This window comes from Lissotriton helveticus, chromosome 5_1, assembly GCF_964261635.1.
Source record: "Lissotriton helveticus chromosome 5_1, aLisHel1.1, whole genome shotgun sequence".
Lineage (NCBI taxonomy): Eukaryota > Metazoa > Chordata > Amphibia > Caudata > Salamandridae > Lissotriton > Lissotriton helveticus.
Window position 1 is genome coordinate 1767702782 of NC_136065.1, and position 27201 is coordinate 1767729982.

At 48.7% G+C, this 27201-nt stretch overlaps 1 protein-coding gene across 3 annotated transcripts in view; it reads left to right on the forward strand.

Moving 5' to 3' along the window:
- The window catches only part of CDC27 (cell division cycle 27), a 1228661-nt gene that overhangs the window by 78271 nt on the left and 1123189 nt on the right, over nt 1–27201 (forward strand). For all 3 annotated transcript variants that reach the window (XM_078645032.1, XM_078645031.1, XM_078645033.1), the window contains exon 2: nt 16964–17039. In XM_078645032.1, coding sequence (XP_078501158.1) covers nt 16964–17039 — 76 coding nt within the window. The remainder of the gene's footprint in view (nt 1–16963; nt 17040–27201) is intronic.

The following is a 27201-nucleotide window of genomic DNA, read 5'->3' on the forward strand; positions in this document are numbered from 1 at the left end:
AGAGAGTGAGAGAGAGAGAGAGTGAGAGAGAGAGAGAGTGAGCGAGAGAGTGAGCGAGAGAGTGAGAGAGAGAGAATGAGCGAGAGAGAGAATGAGCGAGAGAGAGAATGAGCGAGAGAGAGAATGAGCGAGAGAGAGAATGAGCGAGAGAGAGAGAATGAGCGAGAGAGAGAATGAGCGAGAGAGAGAATGAGCGAGAGAGAGAATGAGCGAGAATGAGCGAGAGAGAGAGAATGAGCGAGAGACTATGAGCGAGAGACTATGAGCGAGAGACTATGAGCGAGAGACTATGAGCGAGAGACTATGAGCGAGAGACTATGAGCGAGAGACTATGAGCGAGAGACTATGAGCGAGAGACTATGAGCGAGAGACTATGAGCGAGAGACTATGAGCGAGAGACTATGAGCGAGAGACTATGAGCGAGAGACTATGAGCGAGAGACTATGAGCGAGAGACTATGAGCGAGAGACTATGAGCGAGAGACTATGAGCGAGAGACTATGAGCGAGAGACTATGAGCGAGAGACTATGAGCGAGAGACTATGAGCGAGAGACTATGAGCGAGAGACTATGAGCGAGAGACTATGAGCGAGAGACTATGAGCGAGAGACTATGAGCGAGAGACTATGAGCGAGAGACTATGAGCGAGAGACTATGAGCGAGAGACTATGAGCGAGAGAGACTATGAGCGAGAGAGACTATGAGCGAGAGAGACTATGAGCGAGAGAGACTATGAGCGAGAGACTATGAGCGAGAGACTATGAGCGAGAGACTATGAGCGAGAGACTATGAGCGAGAGACTATGAGCGAGAGACTATGAGCGAGAGACTATGAGCGAGAGACTATGAGCGAGAGACTATGAGCGAGAGACTATGAGCGAGAGACTATGAGCGAGAGACTATGAGCGAGAGACTATGAGCGAGAGAGACTATGAGCGAGAGAGACTATTGAGACTATGAGCGAGAGAGACTATTGAGACTATGAGCGAGAGAGACTATTGAGACTATGAGCGAGAGAGACTATTGAGACTATGAGCGAGAGAGACTATGAGCGAGAGACTATGAGCGAGAGACTATGAGCGAGAGAGACTATGAGCGAGAGAGACTATTGAGACTATGAGCGAGAGAGACTATTGAGACTATGAGCGAGAGAGACTATTGAGACTATGAGCGAGAGAGACTATTGAGACTATGAGCGAGAGAGACTATGAGCGAGAGCGAGAATATGAGCGAGAGCGAATATGAGCGAGAGCGAGAATATGAGCGAGAGCGAATATGAGCGAGAGCGAGAATATGAGCGAGAGCGAATATGAGCGAGAGAGAATATGAGCGAGAGAGAATATGAGCGAGAGAGAATATGAGCGAGAGAGAATATGAGCGAGAGAGAATATGAGCGAGAGAGAGAGAGAGAGAGAGAGAGCGAGAGAGAATGAGAGAGAGAGAATGAGAGAGAGAGAATGAGAGAGAGAGAATGAGAGAGAATGAGAGAGAGAGAATGAGAGAGAGAGAATGAGAGAGTGAGAGAGAGCGAGGGAGTGTGAGCGAGAGAGTGTGAGCGAGAGAGTGTGAGCAAATATGAGCGAGAGAGAATGTGAGCAAATATGAGCGAGAGAGAATGTGAGCGAGAGAGTGTGAGCAAATGTGAGCGAGAGAGAATGTGAGCAAATGTGAGCGAGAGAGAATGTGAGCAAATGTGAGCGAGAGAGAATGTGAGCAAATATGAGCGAGTGTGTGAGCGAGAGAGTGTGTGAGCGAGAGAGTGTGTGAGCGAGAGAGTGTGTGAGCGAGAGAGTGTGTGAGCGAGAGAGTGTGTGAGCGAGAGAGTGTGTGAGCGAGAGAGTGTGTGAGCGAGAGAGTGTGTGAGCGAGAGAGTGTGTGAGCGAGAGAGTGTGTGAGCGAGAGAGTGTGTGAGCGAGAGAGTGTGTGAGCGAGAGAGTGTGTGAGCGAGAGAGTGTGTGAGCGAGAGAGTGTGTGAGCGAGAGAGTGTATGAGCGAGAGAGAATATGAGCGAGAGAGAGAATATGAGCGAGAGAGAGAATATGAGCGAGAGAGCGAGAATATGAGCGAGAGAGCGAGAATATGAGCGAGAGAGAATAGAGATGAATGAGCTAGAGAGAGAATATGAGCGAGAGAATATGAGCGAGAGAATATGAGCGAGAGAGAATATGAGCGAGAGAGAATATGAGCGAGAGAGAATATGAGCGAGAGAGAATATGAGCGAGAGAGAATATGAGCGAGAGAGAATATGAGCGAGAGAGAATATGAGCGAGAGAGAATATGAGCGAGAGAGAATATGAGCGAGAGAGAATATGAGCGAGAGAGAATATGAGCGAGAGAGAATATGAGCGAGAGAGAATATGAGCGAGAGAGAGAGAATGAGCGAGAGAGAGAATATGAGCGAGAGAGAATATGAGCGAGAGAGAATATGAGCGAGAGAGAATATGAGCGAGAGAGAATATGAGCGAGAGAGAATATGAGCGAGAGAGAATATGAGCGAGAGAGAATATGAGCGAGAGAGAATATGAGCGAGAGAGAATATGAGCGAGAGAATGAGCGAGAGAGAATATGAGCGAGAGAGAGAATATGAGCGAGAGAGAGAATATGAGCGAGAGAGAGAATATGAGCGAGAGAGAGAATATGAGCGAGAGAGAGAATAGAGATGAATGAGCTAGAGAGAGAATATGAGCGAGAGAGAGAGAATATGAGAGAGAGAGAATAGAGATGAATGAGCTAGAGAGAGAATATGAGCGAGAGAGAGAATATGAGCGAGAGAGAGAATATGAGCGAGAGAGAGAATATGAGCGAGAGAGAATATGAGCGAGAGAGAATATGAGCGAGAGAGAGAGAATATGAGCGAGAGAGAGAATATGAGCGAGAGAGAGAATAGGAGCGAGAGAGAGAATAGGAGCGAGAGAGAGAATAGGAGCGAGAGAGAGAATAGGAGCGAGAGAGAGAATAGGAGCGAGAGAGAATAGGAGCGAGAGAGAGAATAGGAGCGAGAGAGAATAGGAGCGAGAGAGAGAGAATATGAGCGAGAGAGAGAATAGGAGCGAGAGAGAATATGAGCGAATATGAGTGAGAGAGAATATGAGTGAGAGAGAATATGAGTGAGAGAGAATATGAGTGAGAGAGAATATGAGTGAGAGAGAATATGAGTGAGAGAGAGAATATGAGTGAGAGAGAGAATATGAGTGAGAGAAAATATGAGTGAGAGAAAATATGAGCGAGAGAGAGAATATGAGCGAGAGAGAATATGAGCGAGAGAGAGAGAATATGAGCGAGAGAGAATAGAGATGAATGAGCTAGAGAGAGAGAATATGAGCGAATGAGAATATGAGCGAGAGAGAATATGAGCGAGAGAGAATATGAGCGAGAGAATATGAGCGAGCGAGAATATGAACGAGAGAGAATATGAACGAGAGAGAATATGAGCGAATATGAGCGAGAGAGAATGAGCGAATATGAGCGAGAGAGAATGAGCGAATATGAGCGAGAGAGAATGAGCGAATATGAGCGAGAGAGAGAATGAGCGAATATGAGCGAGAGAGAGAATGAGCGAGAGAGAGAATATGAGCGAGAGAGAGAATATGAGCGAGAGAGAGAGAGAATATGAGCGAGAGAGAATATGAGCGAGAGAGAATGAGCGAGAGAGAATATGAACGAGAGAATATGAACGAGAGGGAATATGAGCGAATATGAGCGAGAGAGAATATGAGCGAATATGAGCGAGAGAGAATATGAGCGAGAGAGAATATGAGCGAGAGAGAATATGAGCGAGAGAGAATAGAGATGAATGAGCTAGAGAGAGAATATGAGCGACAGAGAGAATATGAGCGAGAGAGAATATGAGCGCGAGAGAATATGAGCGAGAGAATATGAGCGAGAGAGAATATGAGCGAGAGAGAATAGAGAATATGAGCGAGAGAGAATATGAGCGAGAGAATGAGCGAATATGAGCGAGAGAGAGAGAATATGAGCGAATATGAGCGAGAGAGAGAGAATATGAGCGAGAGAGAATATGAGCGAGAGAGAATATGAGCGAGAGAGAGAATATGAGCGAGAGAGAGAATATGAGCGAGAGAGAGAATATGAGCGAGAGAGAATATGAGCGAGAGAGAATATGAGCGAGAGAGAGAATATGAGCGAGAGAGAGAATATGAGCGAGAGAGAGAATATGAGCGAGAGAGAGAATATGAGCGAGAGAGAGAATATGAGCGAGAGAGAATATGAGCGAGAGAGAGAATATGAGCGAGAGAGAGAATATGAGCGAGAGAGAGAATATGAGCGAGAGAGAGAATATGAGCGAATATGAGCGAGAGAGAGAATATGAGCGAGAGAGAATAGAGAATATGAGCGAGAGAATATGAGCGAGAGAATATGTGAGCGAGAATATGAGCGAATATGAGCGAGAGAATGGAGAGAATATGAGCGAGAGAGAGAGAATGAGCGAGAGAGAGAGAATGAGCGAGAGAGAGAGAATGAGCGAGAGAGAGAGAATGAGCGAGAGAGAGAGAATGAGCGAGAGAGAGAGAATAGAGAGAATATGAGCGAGAGAGAGAGAATATGAGCGAGAGAGAGAATATGAGCGAGAGAGAGAATATGAGCGAGAGAGAATATGAGCGAGAGAGAATATGAGCGAGAGAGAGAATATGAGCGAGAGAGAGAATATGAGCGAGAGAGAGAATATGAGCGAGAGAGAATATGAGCGAGAGAGAGAATATGAGCGAGAGAGAGAATATGAGCGAGAGAGAATATGAGAGAGAGAATATGAGCGAGAGAGAGAATATGAGCGAATATGAGCGAGAGAGAGAATATGAGCGAATATGAGCGAGAGAGAGAATATGAGCGAATATGAGCGAGAGAGAGAGAATATGAGCGAGAGAGAGAGAATATGAGCGAGAGAGAGAGAATATGAGCGAGAGAGAGAATATGAGCGAGAGAGAGAATATGAGCGAGAGAGAATATGAGCGAGAGAGAGAGAATATGAGCGAGAGAGAGAGAATATGAGCGAGAGAGAGAGAATATGAGCGAGAGAGAATGAGCGAGAGAGAATAGAGATGAATGAGCTAGAGAGAGAATATGAGCGAGAGAGAATATGAGCGAGAGAGAATATGAGCGAGAGAATATGAGCGAGAGAGAATATGAGCGAATATGAGCGAGAGAGAGAATATGAGCGAGAGAGAATAGAGAATATGAGCGAGAGAATATGAGCGAGAGAATATGTGAGCGAGAATATGAGCGAATATGAGCGAGAGAATGGAGAGAATATGAGCGAGAGAGAGAGAATGAGCGAGAGAGAGAGAATGAGCGAGAGAGAGAGAATGAGCGAGAGAGAGAATGAGTGAGCGAGAGAGAGAGAATGAGCGAGAGAGAGAGAATAGAGAGAATATGAGCGAGAGAGAGAGAATATGAGCGAGAGAGAGAGAATGAGCGAGAGAGAGAGAATGAGCGAGAGAGAGAGAATGAGCGAGAGAGAGAGAATGAGTGAGCGAGAGAGAGAGAATGAGCGAGAGAGAGAGAATAGAGAGAATATGAGCGAGAGAGAGAGAGAATGAGTGAGCGAGAGAGAGAGAATGAGCGAGAGAGAGAGAATAGAGAGAATATGAGCGAGAGAGGGAGAGAATAGAGAGAATATGAGCGAGAGAGAGAGAATAGAGAGAATATGAGCGAGAGAGAATAGAGAATGAGTGAGAGAAGAATAGAGAGAATATGAGCGAGAGAGAATAGAGAATAGGAGCGAGAGAGAATAGAGAATATGAGCGAGAGAGAATGAGCGAGAGAGAATGAGCGAGGGAGAATGAGCGAGAGAGAATATTAGCGAATATGAGCGAGAGACAGAATATGAGCGAGAGAGAATATGAGCGAGAGAGAATATGAGCGAGAGAGAATATGAGCGAGAGAGAATATGAGCGAGAGAGAATATGAGCGAGAGAGAATATGAGCGAATGAGCGAGAGAGAATATGAGCGAGAGAGAATGAGCGAGAGAGAATATGAGCGAGAGAGAATATGAGCGAGAGAGAATATGAGCGAGAGAGAATATGAGCGAATATGAGCGAGAGCGAATATGAGCGAGAGAGAATATGAGCGAGAGAGAATATGAGCGAATGAGCGAGAGAGAATATGAGCGAGAGAGAATATGAGCGAGAGAGAATATGAGCGAGAGAGAATATGAGCGAATGAGTGAGAGAGAATATGAGCGAGAGAATGAGCGAGAGAGAATATGAGCGAGAGAATGAGCGAGAGAGAATATGAGCGAGAGAGAATATGAGCGAGAGAGAATATGAGCGAGAGAGAATATGAGCGAGAGAGAATATGAGCGAGAGAGAATATGAGCGAGAGAGAATATGAGCGAATGAGCGAGAGAATATGAGCGAGAGAGAATATGAGCGAGAGAGAATATGAGCGAGAGAGAATATGAGCGAATGAGCGAGAGAATATGAGCGAGAGAGAATATGAGCGAGAGAGAATATGAGCGAGAGAGAATATGAGCGAATGAGCGAGAGAATATGAGCGAATGAGCGAGAGAATATGAGCGAATGAGCGAGAGAATATGAGCGAGAGAGAATATGAGCGAGAGAGAATATGAGCGAATGAGCGAGAGAATATGAGCGAGAGAGAATATGAGCGAATATGAGCGAGAGCGAATATGAGCGAGAGCGAATATGAGCGAGAGCGAATATGAGCGAATATGAGCGAGAGAGAATATGAGCGAGAGAGAATATGAGCGAATATGAGCGAGAGCGAATATGAGCGAGAGAGAATAGAGAGAATATGAGCGAGCGAGAGAGAGAGAATAGAGAGAATATGAGAGAGAGAGAGAATAGAGAGAATATGAGAGAGAGAATATGAGCGAGAGAATAGAAAGAATGAGCGAGCGAAAGAGAATAGAGAGAATATGAGTGAGCGAGAGAGAGAATATGAGCGAGAGAGAGAATATGAGCGAGAGAGAGAGAGAATAGAGAGAATATGAGCGAGAGAATATGAGCGAATATGAGCGAGAGAGAGAATGAGCGAGAGAGAATAGAGAATATGAGCGAGAGAATATGAGCGAGAGAATATGAGCGAGAGAATATGAGCGAGAGAATATGAGCGAATATGAGCGAGAGAATATGAGCGAGAGAGAATATGAGCGAATATGAGCGAATATGAGCGAGAGAGAGAATATGAGCGAGAGAGAGAATATGAGCGAGAGAGAATATGAGCGAGAGAGAATATGAGCGAGAGAGAGAATATGAGCGAGAGAGAGAATATGAGCGAGAGAGAATGGAGAGAATATGAGCGAGAGAGAGAGAATATGAGCGAGAGAGAGAGAATATGAGAGAGAGAGAATATGAGAGAGAGAGAATATGAGAGAGAGAGAATATGAGCGAGAGAGAGAATATGAGCGAGAGAGAGAATAGGAGCGAGAGAGAGAGAATAGGAGAGAGAGAGAATATGAGCGAGAGAGAGAATATGAGCGAGAGAGAGAATATGAGCGAGAGAGAGAATATGAGCGAGAGAGAGAGAATATGAGCGAGAGAGAATAGAGATGAATGAGCTAGAGAGAGAGAATATGAGCGAATATGAGCGACAGAGAATATGAGCGAGAGAGAATATGAGCGAGAGAATATGAGCGAGCGAGAGAATATGAGCGAGCGAGAGAGAATATGAGCGAGAGAATATGAGCGAGAGAGAATATGAGCGAATATGAGCGAGAGAATATGAGCGAGAGAGAATAGAGATGAATGAGCTAGAGAGAGAGAATATGAGCGACAGAGAGAATATGAGCGAGAGAGAATATGAGCGCGAGAGAATATGAGCGAGAGAATATGAGCGAATATGAGCGAGAGAGAATATGAGCGAGAGAGAATAGAGAATATGAGCGAGAGAGAATATGAGCGAGAGAATATGTGAGAATATGAGCGAATATGAGCGAGAGAGAGAGAATATGAGCGAATATGAGCGAGAGAGAATGGAGAGAATATGAGCGAGAGAGAGAATATGAGCGAGAGAGAGAATATGAGCGAGAGAGAGAATATGAGCGAGAGAGAGAATATGAGCGAGAGAGAGAATATGAGCGAGAGAGAGAATATGAGCGAGAGAGAATATGAGCGAGAGAGAGAATATGAGCGAGAGAGAGAATATGAGCGAGAGAGAGAATATGAGCGAGAGAGAGAATATGAGCGAATATGAGCGAGAGAGAGAATATGAGCGAATATGAGCGAGAGAGAGAATATGAGCGAATATGAGCGAGAGAGAGAATATGAGCGAATATGAGCGAGAGAGAGAATATGAGCGAATATGAGCGAGAGAGAGAGAATATGAGCGAGAGAGAGAGAGAATATGAGCGAGAGAGAGAGAGAATATGAGCGAGAGAGAGAATATGAGCGAGAGAGAGAGAGAATATGAGCGAGAGAGAATATGAGCGAGAGAGAATATGAGCGAGAGAGAATATGAGCGAGAGAGAATATGAGCGAGAGAGAATATGAGCGAGAGAGAATATGAGCGAGAGAGAATATGAGCGAGAGAGAATATGAGCGAGAGAGAATATGAGCGAGAGAGAATATGAGCGAGAGAGAATAGAGAATATGAGCGAGAGAATGTGAGCGAGAGAGAGAGAATATGAGCGAATATGAGCGAGAGAATGGAGAGAGAATGAGCGAGAGAGAGAGAATGAGCGAGAGAGAGAATGAGCGAGAGAGAGAGAATAGAGAGAATATGAGCGAGAGAGAGAGAGAATAGAGAGAATATGAGCGAGAGAGAGAATAGAGAGAATATGAGCGAGAGAAGAATAGAGAGAATATGACCGAGAGAGAATAGAGAATGAGTGAGAAGAATAGAGAGAATATGAGCGAGAGAGAATAGAGAATAGGAGCGAGAGAGAATAGAGAATATGAGCGAGAGAGAATATGAGCAGGAGAGAATATGAGCGAGAGAGAATGAGCGAATATGAGCGAGAGAGAATATTAGCGAATATGAGCGAGAGACAGAATATGAGCGAGAGAGACAGAATATGAGCGAGAGACAGAATATGAGCGAGAGAGAATATGAGCGAGAGAGAATATGAGCGAGAGAGAATATGAGCGAGAGAGAATATGAGCGAGAGAGAATATGAGCGAATGAGCGAGAGAGAATATGAGCGAGAGAGAATATGAGCGAGAGAGAATATGAGCGAGAGAGAATATGAGCGAGAGAGAATATGAGCGAGAGAGAATATGAGCGAATGAGCGAGAGAGAATATGAGCGAGAGAGAATATGAGCGAATGAGCGAGAGAATATGAGCGAGAGAGAATATGAGCGAATATGAGCGAGAGCGAATATGAGCGAGAGAATAGAGAGAATATGAGCGAGCGAGAGAGAGAGAATAGAGAGAATATGAGAGAGAGAGAGAGAATAGAGAGAATATGAGAGAGAGAATATGAGCGAGAGAATAGAAAGAATGAGCGAGCGAGAGAGAATAGAGAATATGAGTGAGCGAGAGAGACTAGAGAATGAGCGAGCGAGAGAGACTAGAGAATGAGCGAGCGAGAGACTAGAGAATGAGCGAGCGAGAGCGAATATGAGCGAGTGAGAGAGAATAGAGAGAATACGAGCGAGAGAGGGAGGATATGCGAGAGAGGGAGGATATGCGAGAGAGGGAGGATATGCGAGAGAGGGAGGATATGCGAGAGAGGGAGGATATGCGAGAGAGGGAGGATATGCGAGAGAGGGAGGATATGCGAGATAGAGAGAGAGAGAGGATATGCGAGAGAGAGAGAGGATATGCGAGAGAGAGAGAGGATATGCGAGAGAGAGAGAGGATATGCGAGAGAGGCTATGCGAGAGAGAGAGAGGATATGAGAGAGAGAGAGAGAGAGAGGATATGAGAGAGAGAGAGAGGATATGAGAGAGAGAGAGAGAGGATATGAGAGAGAGAGAGAGAGAGGATATGAGAGAGAGAGAGGGGATATGCGAGAGAGAGAGAGAGAGAGGATATTCTAGAGAGAGGATATGAGAGAGAGAGAGGATATGAGAGAGAGAGGGGATATGAGAGAGGGGATATGAGAGAGAGAGAGAGAGGGGATATGCGAGAGAGGATATGCGAGAGAGAGAGAGGATATGCGAGAGAGCGAGAGGATATGCGAGAGAGCGAGAGGATATGCGAGAGGATATGCGAGAGAGCGAGAGGATATGCGAGAGAGAGAGAGAGAGAGAGAGGATATGCGAGAGAGAGAGGATATGCGAGAGAGAGAGAGGATATGCGAGAGAGAGAGAGAGAGGATATGCGAGAGAGAGAGAGAGAGGATATGCGAGAGAGAGAGAGAGAGAGAGAGGATATGCGAGAGAGAGGGAGGATATGCGAGAGAGAGGGAGGATATGCGAGAGAGAGGGAGGATATGCGAGCGGATATGCGAGCGAGCGAGAGAATATGCTAGAAGGTGCGAGTATAAAGGTACAGGGCCTCTAAGGGTGGCACAAAAGGTGCGGCAACCCTTAGTCCTTCTCTGGCCACAGTGCCATTGGTTCCTGTGGTACCATTTACAAGGGACTGACCTGTGGCCAAAGAGTGCCAATTGTGTTTTCTCTTAACACTTTCAATGCTAACATTTATTGAATCCCATTATACATGACGAGTTCACATTGTCATTAGCACTGAGCAGGTTAATGCAGTTTTAGAGAAAGAACATGGGCCATTGGTACCCGTTTGGCAGGAACCCAGGGCACAGTCAGTCAAAATAAATCAGCAGTTCAGCAAAAAGTGGGGGCAACCATGCAAAAGAGGGCACTTTCTTGCATCTGTACTTCAGTTTCATGTGTTTTTTAATGATGGTCCTTTTCTACTTAATTGTTTTTGACTGCATATGCAATTCATCTTTAGCTGGTGGCATTTTTAGGTCTCGTGACCTACAATGCGCGCAAGCGCATTGAGGGATCGAGAATTCAAGTGCTCAAAATCCTCATGAAACCACCAGCTTTTTGCTGGCGTTTTCATGAAGTTCACGTGGCCACAGGCACGCGCTTTTGGGCCATAAACTTGCATAGCCAGCTTCCCCCAGGCCGTAGCAGCACTCCTCCCACACCAGCACCTCCCCTCGCAAACACAGCCTTTACTTCTCCTCCCCTAACTTTGCCGTCAGAACTCTGCTCTCCCCTCAGGCACCGTGACATACTTCAAAGGCTTATCACTTCACACGGCCGCAGGCCGTGCAACCAGAGCACTTCAGTTGGTGCGCAGCCCCCCTCCCAGCACTGCCTTGTTTTCCCTTTCTTTTCTTTTTCTTTACATTTCCTTTTAACCGTTTTACTTGGTCGTTAGTCGTTTATTAGAAGATTCTTAAACTATCAACAACAATTACAATACAGCAGCTGAAACAACAGCACTTTGAAATCGAGCGTTTTGTGTTTTTTACAATATATTTAGTATTGTTAAGTTGTACTGTTTTCTTCTCCTTCCTGCTACCCAGGCTCCCATTTCACCCATTGAAATAACTTTAGAGCAGCATAAAAGGGTATACAAACAAAGTAATGTAACTAAACAGAACATATATTCTTAACTAAATGTGGCATATACATGGATAATATATGGAACGTATGTAAGCATAACATACCATGTGCAGAGTGCAGAGTGCAGAGTGCAGAGTGCAGAGTGCAGATTGTGGGTGCAGATTCAGAGAAAACTCAGCAGCACCACCACCACAGCATCAATCTTTGCAACCATTCAACAACTGGTTCAATTATGTTCTCTCAATGTTTCAAGCTTTATTACAAATGTCACAAAAAGATGTTATTTCACTTCTGTTCTTGGATTTTCATCACAATAAAATACACTGAACATAATCTTCACAAACGTTATTTACAAAAGTTTAAGCTATTGCCAATATAAATTACAATCACTTTTATTTAAGTATTAATTATTTTTAAAAAATTAAAAGCCGTTGCTATTTGTAATATCAATACATCTAAGTCACGTAAATACAAAACATGTTGCATTACAAATGCTATAGTTGTCACATGTGCGAAAGTTATAACTATTGGCATTGAAAATGACAAAGCTATTAATTTAGCTATTTTCAAAATCAACACATAAATAAAAAAAAATTCATTTACAAGACCAATAGCTCAAACTTTCATAATGCGAGACCTATTGCATTGCAAATGCTTGTTACTACTTTACACTTTGTGTCTGTTGTATCTTTGCAAAAACAGAAACCAAGAAATAAAAAATCAAATGCTTTCCAATGCCAGTCATTATATCTTTGTCAATTTTTGACTCTCTCATTTATCACTTTGATGATGATGATGAATGAACAGAAAAACAAAGTGTACACCTTCCTCAGTGAGATGAGCTATTACCCCCTTTAACCCCTGCGGTGCCCATGATCCAGCCCACTATTTAAATCTCCAGCACAGGGCGAAAATGTGCGCAGCGCTGAAGGGGTTAACTTAAGCTGTGTGATTACAACAATTTGATGGTTATGGTGCACCGGTGGGGAGAAAGCCTTTCAGCTCAAACCAGTCAAAGGTCTATTCAGTCACCATGACTGGGATCACTTGCTTTACTCATTTGCAGGACATGAATGAAGGATATAAGTTTCATAGATTACTTGCTGAATGGCTAGAAGGGGAACTTGCCCTACCAAGGCCTTCCAGTTTTCATGCAGTCCGAAAGCGTAGCACATCAATGTTTCAAAAAACCACACAACGATACCTTGGCTCCTGGGTGGAGACTACAATTGTGTACTGGATTCACCCCAAACTAGGTCACATCCCCCACCAACACATTCCCCGGCGCCCAAACAAACAGAACGCTTCCGTAGATGGGTAGATCACTGGGCATTAGCAGACGCCTGGAGGACACAGAACCCAGATGCCAGACTATACTCCTTTCACTCCATCCCCCATAACCTACGAATGAGACTTGGCAGGTTCCTATGCTCCACAGATCTCCTACCCAAGGTACAATTCACTGACTATTTGGGGCGGATAGTATCGGCTCATAACGCACACATAGTGACACTTAGATGGAGACCAGCCCACCCCCCCCCCCGGTCCCAACATGGAAACTATCCCAGGAATGCCTCACCGATCAAGCCTTTCACCGAATACACGGGGAATATATCCGGGAGCATTTGACACACAATGCTGGCTCAACCTCCTCTAGAGCAATACAGTGGGACGCATATAAGGTTAGCGCCAGGGGATACTGTATCCAACAGGTAGTGGGGGTATGGAGAACACTGGAACAGGAACTGAACAGAGCGGAGATAACGTTAGCGGATCTGTCCCAGGGTACGGACAAGGGGAGGGCCACAGTTCTCACACGGGGAAGCGATGCGAGACCGGCGCAAATACAACTTCCGCGCGTATGCAGCCCGGGCACACAGGGAGGGCAATAGAACAGGAGCATTACTGGAATGGGTGGTCAAACAGGACACATTGCATCCCATCACAGAACTTGCAGACTAGACCGGGCGTTTCCAACACTCCCAACTTGAAATCTTGCACATATTCCGTAACCACCTCGCAGACGTGTACTGCGACCCAGCACCGGTGACACCATGTGGGCTAACACAATTTCTGGGCGCATCGTCCCTGCCCACAATCTCCCCAGCAGATAAGAAAATCTAGACAGCAAGATCACACCCTCCGATATAAAGCACGCCATCAGGTTGTTAGCGAGGAAAAAAGCACCAGGGATGGATGGATTCCCATTAGAATACTACAGCACATTTGCGGCCCAGATAGTGCCCCACCAAGCGTCCACATATGAAGATGCCCTGACCAGAGGTATACTGCCAGAGTCATTCCGCGAATCGCTGGTGGTGACGTTTCCGAAACCCCATAGGGACCCCACACTCCTGTCTTCCTATAGGCCGATCACACTCCTGAACGCAGATTGTAAAATCCTGGGAAAGATATTGGCCGATCCCTACAGTCAAATTCTCCCCGCCCTGGTGCACCCAGACCAGTGCGGCTTTGTGCCCCGACACAGCACCTCGCATAATCTGCGTAGGCTGTTTCATATCCAAGACAGGGTACAGGACAGATTCCCTCGAGCGGCATGCCTGATTTTCGACCTTGAAAAGGCGTTTGATACTCTGACATGGCCCCATCTGTTTGCAGTCCTTCGGAAACTAAATATCGGCCCCATATTGATGGCAAATACAAAGCTCTTATACAGGGGCCTCACCTCCAGGGTGAGAGTCTGCAAACTCATCTCCGCTCCATTCCCGGTGGAGAGGGAGACCAGGCAAGGTGGCCCCTTTCCCCCCTCCTTTTCGCGTTGGCAGTGGAGTCCCTGGCCATACGGTTACGGCAAGTGGGGATGACGTGGGGCATCCCCATTGCGGAAACAGTGCACTGCGTATCATTATACGCGGATGATCTGCTGATTTACGTCCGGGCCGTAACTGGAGATCTCACCTCGATGTGGGCAGCCCTGCAGGAATTCGGAGACACCTCCGGTCTCAAAGTCAACTGGGAAAATCGACGATCTACCCACTCAGTCCTCACTTGACGCCACAGGACATAGGGATGGGCGCTCAGACATTAAAATGGAGCAAAGCGGCCCCCAGATATCTAGCAGTACGGCTGTATCATTCCCTGGAGGACGAAGGTAACCACCGCAAACCGTTGGCGGGCCTACGATCGGCGGTGAGTTTCTGGAAGATGCTACCCCTGGCATCCATCGGTCGGGTGGCCATAGCCAAAATGATAATGGTGCCCAGACTGCTGTGTCACTTTGCAAATCTTCCTGTGATCCCACCCCGGTCCTTCTTCCGTGAACTGGATACACTACTCACAATGCTGATATGGGGAATGGCCGACGCAGAGTAGCATTGCGCACATTATATTTTCCCACCACATGCGGAGGTCTAGGAGCCCTTTGCATCATATTTCCTCGCCGTGCAACTTCAGTGGCTATCTTACTGGACAGCAGAGAAATACGTAGGATAAACGATCACTGAGACTGGTAGACTACTGGGCACCAAGCCGGCCCACACACCCCCGATACAGGTCTCCATAGCTTGCAAATGCATGATGCGAGTACACAGCATGTCAAAAGGGCGACCGCTATACTCCCCACTGTTTCCCCTGGTGGGCTTCCCCCGAGGGGAAAAATATTACACTGCAGGAACCCTACAGTTATGGATCGATCACGAAGTGACGGAGGTAAAAGCTTTATTCCACGAGGGGCAACTGAAAACATATGAACAGCTAGTCGAATGGTACGACCTCCCACAAGGGCAATTTTTAACACATAGGCAACTCCTAGATAGCGGACGCCAACACTGGAACTTACGAGACGGGGAACCCCCAACACACCCGGTGCTTCACACAATACTTCGAATGGGGACAGGTAGACACCTAGTAACATGGCACTACAAAGCGATCCGGGAATTGACTAACGTTTCCCTGGACGGATTGAGACAATCATGGGAGGACGATGTGGGCAGAGTATTCCACGACAAGGAATGGGCACAAGCCCTGGAATACCCTAAAAAGGTTTCCAGGAACGCACGGTTCAAAAACAGTTTAACGTTCCTACACCGTGCATATCTCAAACCAGATAAACTACACCGGTACTATCCGGACACACAATTCAAATGCCCCCGATGTCAGGCGGAGGCGAACTTCCGACATATGTTCTTGGACTGCCCATCCCTGCAGCAATACTCGTCCAAGATACACCAAACACTCCTCACAATAGTCAACCTGTTACACGTCGACACATTGGAGGGGCATGTGCCTTAGGAACTTACAGGAAGAAAAAGTCTGAAAAACTACAGTGGCGGTTCGCATCCCTAGCTCTCCTCCTCGCAAAGAGAACCATAGCCATGCACTGGAGAGCCCCTACAGGCCCATCAGAAGCAGCTTGGATAGGAGCGGTAAGCAAGTGGGGGGCAGCAGAAGAAGAGACCTGGAGGGAGGAAGAGGTGAAAGGTACAGGCAAACACCCGATCTCTATGGAATGGGCGCAACTGTTAATAAAATGTAAACAAGAGACAACAGCAGAGGAGACACCGGTGCCGTCACCACCCCAGCCCCTCCCAACACCCCAGCCCCCAGGCCCCGATATCGGGTGTGTGAAACCCCCGGTAGCAGGACGACATGGGACAGGTGGCCAGCAACACTGGGAATATCATCTACTCCGGCGACGGATCACTTCATTTCCCCCCCGGTACCCGAACGATGCCACCCCTCGGACCAATGGCCAGCACACCCTCCGCCCGCCACAGCCACTTGCCCTCACCCGCCCTTTGCACTCCCCCTCCCCTCTCTTTTGGAAGAAGTCTCTTCCCACAGTTTCTAGTTAAGTTTCAGTCGGCGGTTCGGATACCGACTTACCTGCAGAATATTAAAGATTGACTACATAGCAAGGGGTCACATATACAAGCAGAGGGGAGACACCCACACCAGTCTTCGCCATCATACAGCCCTAGGGACAAGACACAGTGAGGCACAGCATCATGTAACGAGCTGACCTAGCACTGAGTCCATGAGTGATGATGTGTAACCATACGTGGTGGAACGTAACCAAAATGCTGATGATGTATTATGTATGTAGATAATATGTAGCCATTATATGTGTGATGACTGACCTGTGATCGATCTGACATCACACATGGGAACCTAAAATGTAAAACCCTAATAAAAAGATTTAAACAAAAAAAATCAATGTTTCAAAAAAGTTCCATTTGTCCTTCTAAGGAATGAAAATTAATCAAATGTTAAACAGATCACGAATATGATGCAAATCGTTTAGTGTAGCTACTCCCATTTCTCATTTAATAGGGTTCTGTAGATTCTTTGGGGTTGACATTCAAGCATACACTTTAGTCAACTAGCTCGCCTTCAATGTATATAATACTATTTCTTCAGCGTGCATATGACTGGAGTATTTCACTGCAGTTCCTCATTATGTATTTGCATATCTGAACCAGGATTTGGATGTTCTTTTCTGTTCCAGATTTGCTCTAACATTTCTGTAATCCTATTTCCAGGCTGCTGTTTGGCATGCTCTTAACCACTATGCTTACCGAGATGCAGTGTTTCTGGCAGAGCGGCTGTATGCAGAAGGTAGGTGAATACGACAACTTTCCTACAACTATATATTTTTATTAGAAATATTTCTGTATTAAATTTTGAAAAGGCCACAACCATACAAATCCTGCATCTCAAACTTGAATTCTGGTGGCTTCTGATAGTCTATTATAAAAGTAATTATTTTACAGTGAGCAAAATTCAGTTGTGATAATGCCATATTAATTGTTTTCCATTCAAAACCTGTGACTGTCCCTACCACTCAGTGGCAGGACCAGAAATTCCTTCTGTACTGTCTTAATACGGAGTTCATACGTGGCCCTGAGGGCAGTACCTGATATACTGTCAATCTCAAAGAGACCATTAGTTATAAATTCCTTACCTTGAATTACCCTGATGCGTCAGACTGGATCCGGAGAATTTTTTCTCTGTAGTACCCCTGTGCGTCGGTAGGTTGCATCTGTCGACTCTGCGTTAGTCGTTGGTGCGGTGATCGCTGGGATGAAGTTGCGGTATCTACTTAGACACCATCCCTGCGTGCTGACATCAGTTCTTTCTTTTTCCACGCCAGCCAGAGCAGATCCGGAGAGAGCGGGACCCTTGGTCACTTTTTCACTAGAACTTTTTCGACTTTTGTCGACATCTTTTTTGAGTAGTTTGACTCCTGGTGCATGTAGGGATGTCCTATCATCGGACCGGCTTCAAGCCTTGTGACTCCTGTCATAAACTCATGTCTGTCACGGATGCGCACCTTGTGTGCATCTGGTGCTTGGAGCGCGATCACGACCTGAAGTTGTGCTCTGTCGGGCCATGAACCCGAAGTCTTTACGGGAGCTGTCCCAAAAGCTTCTGGAGGCCCGGCAGTCGGTTCCGCGCGGCTCGAGGTCCCGGTCGAGAGGAAGATCGCGGGACCGGTCACGGAGCCACCATCCTCATTCCTCATCAAAGTCTTCATCATCGGGTAAGTCGAAGCACAAGAAGAAGGCGAAGAAGCATTGTCACTCTTTGCCTTCTCCCCGTCTGTCAACCGATGCAAGACGCAGAGGGTCGTCGTCCTCCGCTTCCGCCCTCGGAGCCTGCTGGGACGGCTCTGAGCTTCTCTCCCTTCCCAAGCCCGGAGCGTCCCCTGCCCAGCTTTGTGCTTTTTCAAAGCCCTCCATTCCATCTTTGGGCAGCTCGACTCCGCTGTCGGGGCTTCGGGCCCCGCAAACTCGGCTGTGGGCTCTAGGCCTTCCATGCTGGCAGCTCCGGGCTCATGCTGCAGGGGCCCGAAGAATCTAGGCCTGGATCCGGATCTGTTCCGGTCAACCTCACGGTACCTTCCAAGGCGCCAATCTCTGACGGTGCCTCCGCCGCCTCCGATGCAGGTTGCGTCCCTGGCCTCCCCCTTGACTTGAAAATGGTGCCGGACCGGCATCGACTGATGCTGGAGCGCACTTTTGTACTGCTGTGCTTCCCTTGCACGCGTTCTCGCCCTGAGTGGTGGCCAGAGGAGACTGAGGAGGACTGGGTGGGGTATGTTGACCCTCTGGCAGACTAGCCTGAAGACCCAGACTAGAGAGAGGAGTTGGGTGATGCCAGTAGTCTGGACACTTCCCTAGACCTTGGTATGCTTTCTCCCGCTACCTTGGCTACAGAGGAAGAAGCTTCCTACACTGTGGTGTTGTGTAGGCCTTGGGCTTTGAGCTTCCTATGGTGGTCCTCAGGACTATTGTCCTGACTGAGGTGCTTCAGTCGGCAGCAGCCTCTTCGGAGCCCTTCTTGCCTTTCAATGAGGCCCTCACTGACGTTCTCCTGGGCCAAGCCCAGCACTGGGGCTCTTGTGGATAGGATGACTGCCCAACGCCACATCACCGCCCCGGGAGACCCACTTTTCCTCTTGCAACACCCTATCCCCAAGAGCTTGGTGGTCCAAGCCTACTCTTCAAAAGAAAGCGCTTCCCCTACATCTCCTCAAGATAGGGAATACAAGAAGCTGGATCATCTATTTGAAAAAAGATGTTTTCTTCCACCAGCTTAGGACTGCGGTCGATGAACACTACCTGTCCCTTGTGCCATTACTCACACTCTGGTGCAAGGGCAAGTGCTGCCACAGTGCCCGGAGGAGGCCCGGGTCATGCTCACCTGCGCTGTCGCTGAGTATTGAGAAGCAGCAAAGTTCACCACCCGTTTGTGGACTGGATATTGCCGACTTCCTGGGTAGGACGATTTCCACGTCAGTAGCACTGAGACGCTACAACTGGCTCAGAACCTCTGGCTTCTCTGGGTATGTACAATCTACCCTTTTGGCGATGCCCTTTGATGGCCGTCATCTGTTGGGCAATAAGACAGACAACCCGCTTGAATGCTTCAAGGTCTCTAGAGCTATGCACAAGTACTTGGGCCTTGTAGCGACTTGTTGCCCCATGCAGACTAGTCTGCCTTTCGCCCCGTGGCCACGGAAGGGGTGCCCCACCATGTTCCACACTGGGCCGCACAAGCCACCCAGCCTCTGCTCGGCCGGGGAGGTGGGACCCAGCGTCGTGGGTCCTAGGGCCAGAGGGCGGGCCAGTCCACCAGTGCCCCCCTGCAGCTCCCTCCAAACCTTCCTAGTCCGACCTTTCAAGACCACCATTTGCCATTGGGTGGCAGGATCCGCCCTCACCCCTCTCCTGGCAGCATCATATCAGACAGGTAGGTTTTGCAGATAGTCTGAAGGGTTACTCCTTCCCCTTCGAGACTACCCTTCCCTCCATGCTACCAACACTCCATCGCATTTCGGAGGATCATTTGGCCCTTCTCCGTCAGGAAGTTACGGCTCTCTTGGCCAAGAGAGCTATCGAGCGAGTCCCTGTGGAAGAAGTAGGTTGTGGTTGTTATTCCCACTACTTCCTGGTACCCAAGAAGGACAAAGGCCTGCGTCCTAGCTTGGATCTCGGGGACGTCAACTGCTTTCTCCGGAAGGAGAAGTTCAAAGTGTTGACATTAGCTCAGGTCCTGTCTACCCTCGACCCTGGAGACTGGGTGGTAGCGTTGGACTTGCAGGATGCTTATTTCCACATCCCCATCCTGCCAGCCCACAGGCGTTACCTATGGTTCACAGTAGGGCACGAGCATTTTCAGTTTACTGTGCTCTCCTTTGGTTTTACCAGCACACCTCGGGTGTTTGCAAAAGTGATGGCGGTGGTTGCAGCTCAGATTAGGGGTTCCAGTTTTTCTCTCTCTAGACGACTGGCTGTTGAAGGCGAACTCCCACCTCCAGTCTACGGCAGACCTCCTGCACTCGCTGGGGTTCACTATCAACATGCTGAATCACACCTGATTCCCTCTGGGAAGCTCCTTTTCATCAGAGCAGTTCTGGATACAGTGTAGCTTCAGGCTTATCCTCCCGAGCAGCAAGTCCGGGATATTTGTGCTATGATACCGAAGTTCAGCCTCTATCCCGGGTTTTGGTAAGAATGACCCTGAGGCTGCTGGCCTCATGGCTTCCTGCATCCAGCTTGGGGATCATGCCAGGTGGCATTTGCTGGCTCTGGAGAGGAACCTGAAGTTCCAGTGGGCGCAGCATCAGGGGAATCTTTCCAGTTGCGTCCATATCTCGGAGAGGGCACTGCACACCAAGTGCAGTGGTGGCTAAACGAACATGATTGGGTCAACAGCAGATCCGTCTCCCCTACAAGAGTTCACAGTTGTGACTGATGTGTCACTCCTGGGATGGGGCGGCCATATATGAGAGGCGGAGATCAGAGGCCTCTGGTCTCCAGCAGAGTCCGGGTTCCACATCAACCTGGAACTGCGGGCGATTCATCTTGCACTGAAGGTATTCCTTCATTCTGTCAGAGGAAGGGTAGAGCAGGTGTTCACGGGCAACACCACCACCGTATGGTACTGCAACCAACAGGGCGGGGTGGGGTCATGGACCCTATGTCTAGAGACTTTTCGCCTTTGGATGTGGCTGGAACATCAGGGCATGTCCCTGGTGGTTCCACACCTGGAAGGTTCTCAGAACGCCAGGGCAGACCAACTCCGCCGCCAGTGCATGATGGCTCACGAATGGTGTCTTCACTCGGAGGTGGTGCAAGGTCTCGGTCAGCAGTGGGGAGAGTCTTGGTTACATCTGTTCTCCACCGGAACTTGCAATGTCAGCATTTCTGCGCGTTGGAATTTCCAAGGCGGCACTCGCTCGGCGACCCTTTTCGTCCCGAGTGGAATTGCGATCTTCTATACGTCTTTCCGCCTAAACCACTTCTGCCCAGAGTACTGAAGAAGATCAAGCGCGACCGGGCCCAAGTCATTCTTGCGGCTCCGGACTGGGCATAAAGAGTCTGCTATCCTGAGCTCTTGAACATGGCCATCGACCCTCTGATCAGACTGCCTCTTCGGGAGGATCTTCTGTCGCAGCAACAGGGGGCGGTCCTCCACATGAACCTGTCCAGCATCCACCTCATTGTGTGGAGATTGAGCAGCGACAGTTGACAGCTTTCGACCTTCCTCCCGAAGTTTGTAATGTAATTTTGTGAGTCAGGCGTCCCTCCACTAAAACTGTATACACCTGTAGAGGGAACAGATTTGTGGCATGGTGCACAGCAAAGGCTGTGAATCCCCTTTCTGCCCCTCTTTCAGAGGTTCTCTTTATTCCTTCTTTGGCCCAGCAGGGCTCACCTTCCTGATCAGCCTTCTCTTTTCAAGTCTCCTATTGTAAATAGTTTTTTAAGGGCATTACTCAACTCTTTCCTCCTGTTCCTTTCGCAATACCCCAGTGGGACTTGAATCTGGTCTTAACTCACCTTATGTGTGCTTCTTTTGAGCCACTACATAATTGCCCTCTCAGACTCTTGACCTTAAAGACTGCTTTTCTGGTTGCCATCTCTGCTCGCAGGGTGAGTGAGCTTCAGGCATCACTTTGCCCACCTTCTTCTCGCCCCTGCATCCTTCCAAGGAGGAGACTCTCCACCGTCTGGATCCAAAACGTGCGTTAACGTTTTATTTGGATTGCACAAAACTATTCCGTGTGGATGGTTAACTCTTTGTTGGCTATGTGGGGGCCAAGAAAGGGCAGGCTGTGCAAAAATGGACCATCTCTCAGTGGGTCATCCTTTGCATTAAGATCTATTACTCCTTGCCAAAAAAATGAGCCTTTGGTAGGACTGCGTGTCCATTTCAGCAGAGCTACGGCAGCCACTACTGCTTTGGGAGGTACAGGATGCCACTTGGCCATCTCTGCACACGTTCAATAAACATTACTGCCTGGATAGTCAAGTCCGGAGAGGCGACTTCTTTGGCCGTTCAGTTCTCCAGGACTTTCTGGTGTGATCTTAGTTCGTAGACCAACCTCCGGGATTGGTATTGCTGGGATAACTATTCTAATGTGCGGAATCTATAACTAATCTCTTTCAGATGAAGAAGTTACTTACCTTCATTAAGGATATATCTCTAAGAGACATATATTAGTTATAGATTCCTTACCGCCCCACCCATCCTCCCTGTTCTGCAAACTGACTTCTAGCGTAAGGGATTCCCTTTCAGGGCCCTAGTTTTGTGCACAAGTGGTCAGTGTCTTGCATGGCTCTGCTCTTCTAGCGTGGAATGTAATGCAAATGAACTGACGTCAGCGCGCATGGACGGCGTCTAAATAGATACCGCAACGTCATCCCAGAGACCACGATGCCGATGACTAACGCGGAGTCGACCTTTGCAACCTACCGATGCGGAGGGGTACTGCTGAGAAACAATTCTCCAGATCCAGTCTGATGCCTGGGGGTAATTCAAAGGTAAGGAATCTATAGCTAATATATGTCTCTTAATGATATATCATTACCAAAGGTAAGTAACTTGCTCTTCTAGCGCACTGGACAGTTCCCTTCTTTTCTGCCAACATTGTATATTACCTACTTCTCTTGCTCCCATGGATTTTTCCTTTCTTGAAGTCTAGCCTCATTATCCTGGGTCTTTTTTTTTAAACATAGTGTTCGAGGCATGTGGGCTGCTAAATTCATATCTTAGCATTAGATCGCCGCCTAGTGTTGGGCTCGGATGATCGCACATTGTTGTCCTGGAAGAGTCTTCGAAGTATCCTGAGATAGGTGGCTCCTCCCCTGGACTACAGTGCGCATGGGCATCGGCTCCATCCCCAGATTGTTTTTTTCCGCCATTGGGTTCGGATGTGGTCTCGACGTCTTACTGTCGGAACCAAGAAACACTAACTTTTAGCGGCCAAAAGGCCTCGATTTTCTTGCGTCGGTATTGTCTGCGCACGGTCTCGAGTCTTCCGTCTCTTGGAGCCGGAATAAGCGGAGTTTTCTTCGCTCTCGGAACTTTGAGGCCTTCTCATCGCGAGCGGAGCCCGTTTAAGTACTGCCCGCTCTGTGGGTCCAAGTACCCACACATCGATCTACACCCCGTGTGTAACAAATGCCTTTCGCCTGACCACGACGACGGCAAGTGCAAGTTGTGTGCACAGTTCCGCTCAAAGAAGACTCTCAAGCTTCGGCGCGCGATGCGCATGGAAGCTAAACAAGCGGCCCCGGATCCGGAGAACATCTTCGGCGACCAAGACGAAGAGGACCAGGGTCATCATCTCCAAATCTCCCCACCCGAGACGGAGGTCGAGGCGGATCCGGGAGACGACGACGGAGTCGCGGGTCAAGGCCTTGAATACGTCGACGAGGTAGGAGACGACGATGAGATTTATGGGGCCGCGGCGGATAGCTCAGGGGACGAGCTCTGCCCCGAAGGTTACGAGGATACCGACCGGGACACGGGATCGCCTGTCGGCCTTACCCAAGACCCGTTGCCGCAAGCCACAGCCCCGCCTTCGGGCCCGGCCACGGACTTACTTGCTGGGCAGACTGTTTCGAAACCGAAACCGAAACCATCGGGATCGACGACACCTAAAATGGCCGACCCGAAAACGAAACCGAAAGTTAAGGACTCGAGTGTCCCTAAGATGGCTACCGTGCCGGTGAAAACGACAGTGCCCGCTACCCCATCGACTCCGTCGACCTCCGGTCCGCAAAAGTCGAAGAAGTCCGTCGATTCCGATGCTGCGAAATCGAAACCGACGCCAGAGGAGGGGTCCTCCAAGAAAGATGGTCGGCACGGGTCAGCGGCTACGACGCCGTCCAAACCCGCCAAAGTCGGCTCCAAGGAGGCTACGCAGGCACACGGAAAGAAGTCTGTGCCCCGAACACAGGAATCGGAGGCGGTAAAGACCGGATCCGCGCCCAAAGCGCACAAGGCCCACAAGGACGTCTGATCCGAGGGGAAAATCAGACCATCCTCGTCAGCGCCGACACAAACTGTGAGTGAGGCGTCCCCCATAGCCGAATCACTGAAAAGAATCAGGGAGAAGGCCTTTGCCCCGTCGGCTCCGATACCATCGCCGCAGCCGCGAAAGGACACTCCAGCGAAGCCATCTGGGAAACTTCTCTTTATTTTGCCGCCGAAGGAGGCGCCAAAAGCATTTTCAACCAAATCTGCACCGAAACAGGTGATTTCTTCACCGACTGGCCCACTTCCACGTCAGGTACTCGAATCCGAGGACGATTCAGAGCATTTCATCGATGCTGACACAGGCAAACTGACCCTCTATAAGAGGAAAATCACTTCGGAGCCAGTGGACCCCTATGTCATCCCACTAAAGAAGAAGAGGGTGCCCCTTGACGCCTCAGGCCTCACGGAACCAATCCAGCCTCCTCCGAGACGGAGCCCTACTCCCTCCCCAGAACACTCTGCGGGTGAGGGGTATGATGAGGACGAGCAGTACAATTTCCCAATCAATGAACCTGATGCACAACCGGATTCATATGATGACACTGGTGACCAGAACACCCAAGGTGCGGGGCAGCACCCGCAGCTTTTTAATGCACGGGCATCCCCGACTGAGGATTCAGCAGGTTTTCATGCACTACTCGAAAGGGCGGCAGCCAATCATGATGTGGACATGCATGCCGACCCGGTTGAGGAAGACTTCCTTTTCGACACTTTTTCAGTCTCTGAAAGGACAGTAAAGACACTGCCTATGCTTAAAGGAGTCCTCAAGCATGCTGGGGACATATTTAAGGAGCCTACAAGAGCGAGAGTGGTCAACCCTCGCATTGAAAAAAAGTACAGACCTGCACCTGCAGACCCTGCATACATTCGGGGACAATTGCCACTGGACTCTCTTGTGGTCGCCAATGCCAGGAAACGTGCCAACTCCCAGACTACGGGTGAAGCTCCTCCCCCGGATAAGGAATCCAAAGTGCTAGAGGCAGGGGGCAAAAGAGTAGCTGCACAGGCATCAAACTTTTGGCGCATCGCCAATACACAGGCGCTCTTAGCGCGTTACGATAGGGCGCACTACGACACCCTAGAACAGATTGTACAACACCTGCCTCCACAGTTCCAAGAGGGCACCAAACTGCTTATTGAGGAAGGAAAGCTAATCTCAAACGCAGCCATCAAGTGTGCACTTGACGCTGCGGACACAGCTGCTAGAGCTATCAACACTAGCGTTATGCTGAGACGACAAGCGTGGCTCCGCATCTCAGGGTTTAAACCGGATATTCAGACAACAATTCTTAATCAGCCAGTCAATCCTGATAGTCTGTTTGGTCCGGATGTTGACACCACCCTAGAGAAAATAAAGAAAGACACAGAAACTGCTAAGTCTATGGGGGCCCTACAGTCACAACAGTTTCGTGGCAGCAATTTTCGTCGCTCAGGTGCACGTGGAGTCACCAGAGGACAAATGGGTCAACAATCCCAGTTCTCAAAAGGTGGGGCACAATCCTCGTTCACTAAACAGAACAAGGGAGGTTACAGGAATAACAGCAACAGAGGTCGCGGCAGAGGAAACAACAGCTCCCGCACCTCTACTCCAAGCAAACAGTGACTCTCTGTCACTGCCCCCCGACCACCTAACACCTGTCGGGGGGAGACTGCAGCAGTTCCTGCCCGTCTGGAGAAACATCACCACAGACAGGTGGGTGCGACAACTAGTCCAGTATGGTTATTGCCTAGAGTTGAAGTCCACTCCACCCAACATCCCGCCAAGGCAACGGCCTATGTCCGCAGAGCACTTGCTCTTATTGCAGCAGGAAGTAGTGGTGATGCTGCAAAAGGGAGCAATCGAGCTCGTGCCGGTGGGGGAGGAAGGCACGGGGGTATATTCCCTGTACTTCCTTATTCCAAAGAAGGACGGATCTCTCAGGCCCATTCTAGATCTACGTCCCCTCAACCTGTACATACTATCAGAACATTTCCACATGCTTACACTGCAACAGATTCTTCCCTTGCTAAACCAGGGAGACTTCTTAGCAACCTTAGATCTCAACGATGCTTATTTCCACATTCCACTACACCCGTCACACAGGAAATACCTCAGGTTCACTATTCAAGGCAGGCACTACCAGTTCAAAGTCCTACCCTTCGGAGTCACAACAGCCCCGAGGGTGTTCACCAAGTGTCTGGCGACAGTAGCGGCGCACCTCAGGAGGCAGAACATCCATGTCTACCCCTACCTAGACGACTGGCTCGTGCAAGCCAAGTCAGAGCAACAGTGCGCCGCAGACATGTCGACTACAATTCACCTTCTTCACGATCTGGGTTTCTCCCTGAACTACCCAAAATCGCATCTTCAGCCGGCGCATGTCCGGCAGTTCCTAGGTGCAACGATCAACACCCTGACGGCCATGGCTCAGCCAAACCAAGTCAGGATAGACAGCATGCAGGCTCTGATCCAAAAGTTCAGGCCACAACACTCGCTTCCAGCGAGAGTGTTCATGCAGTTGATAGGCATGATGGCCTCCTGCATCTTCATAGTCCCTCACGCACGGCTACATATGCGCCCGCTCCAGGAGTGCTTAGCGAATCAGTGGACACAGGCTCGTGGGCAATTGACAGACCTAGTGTTGGTTACCAGTCGGGCATACGACTCTCTGCATTGGTGGACTCCACACAACCTTTGCAAGGGCCGACTGTTCCAAGAGCCTGTGCCGCAGATTGTCCTGACAACGGACGCATCTCTCCAGGGATGGGGAGCTCATGTGCTCACTTACACAGTGCAGGGACTATGGACGACGCAGCAACAGAAAATGCACATCAACTATCTGGAACTGATGGCAATCTTCATGGCGCTCAAGTCCTTCATTGTACATCTGTGCAACAAAGTCGTGCTAGTCCGGACGGACAACATGACCGCGATGTACTACATTCAAAAGCAGGGAGGCACCCACTC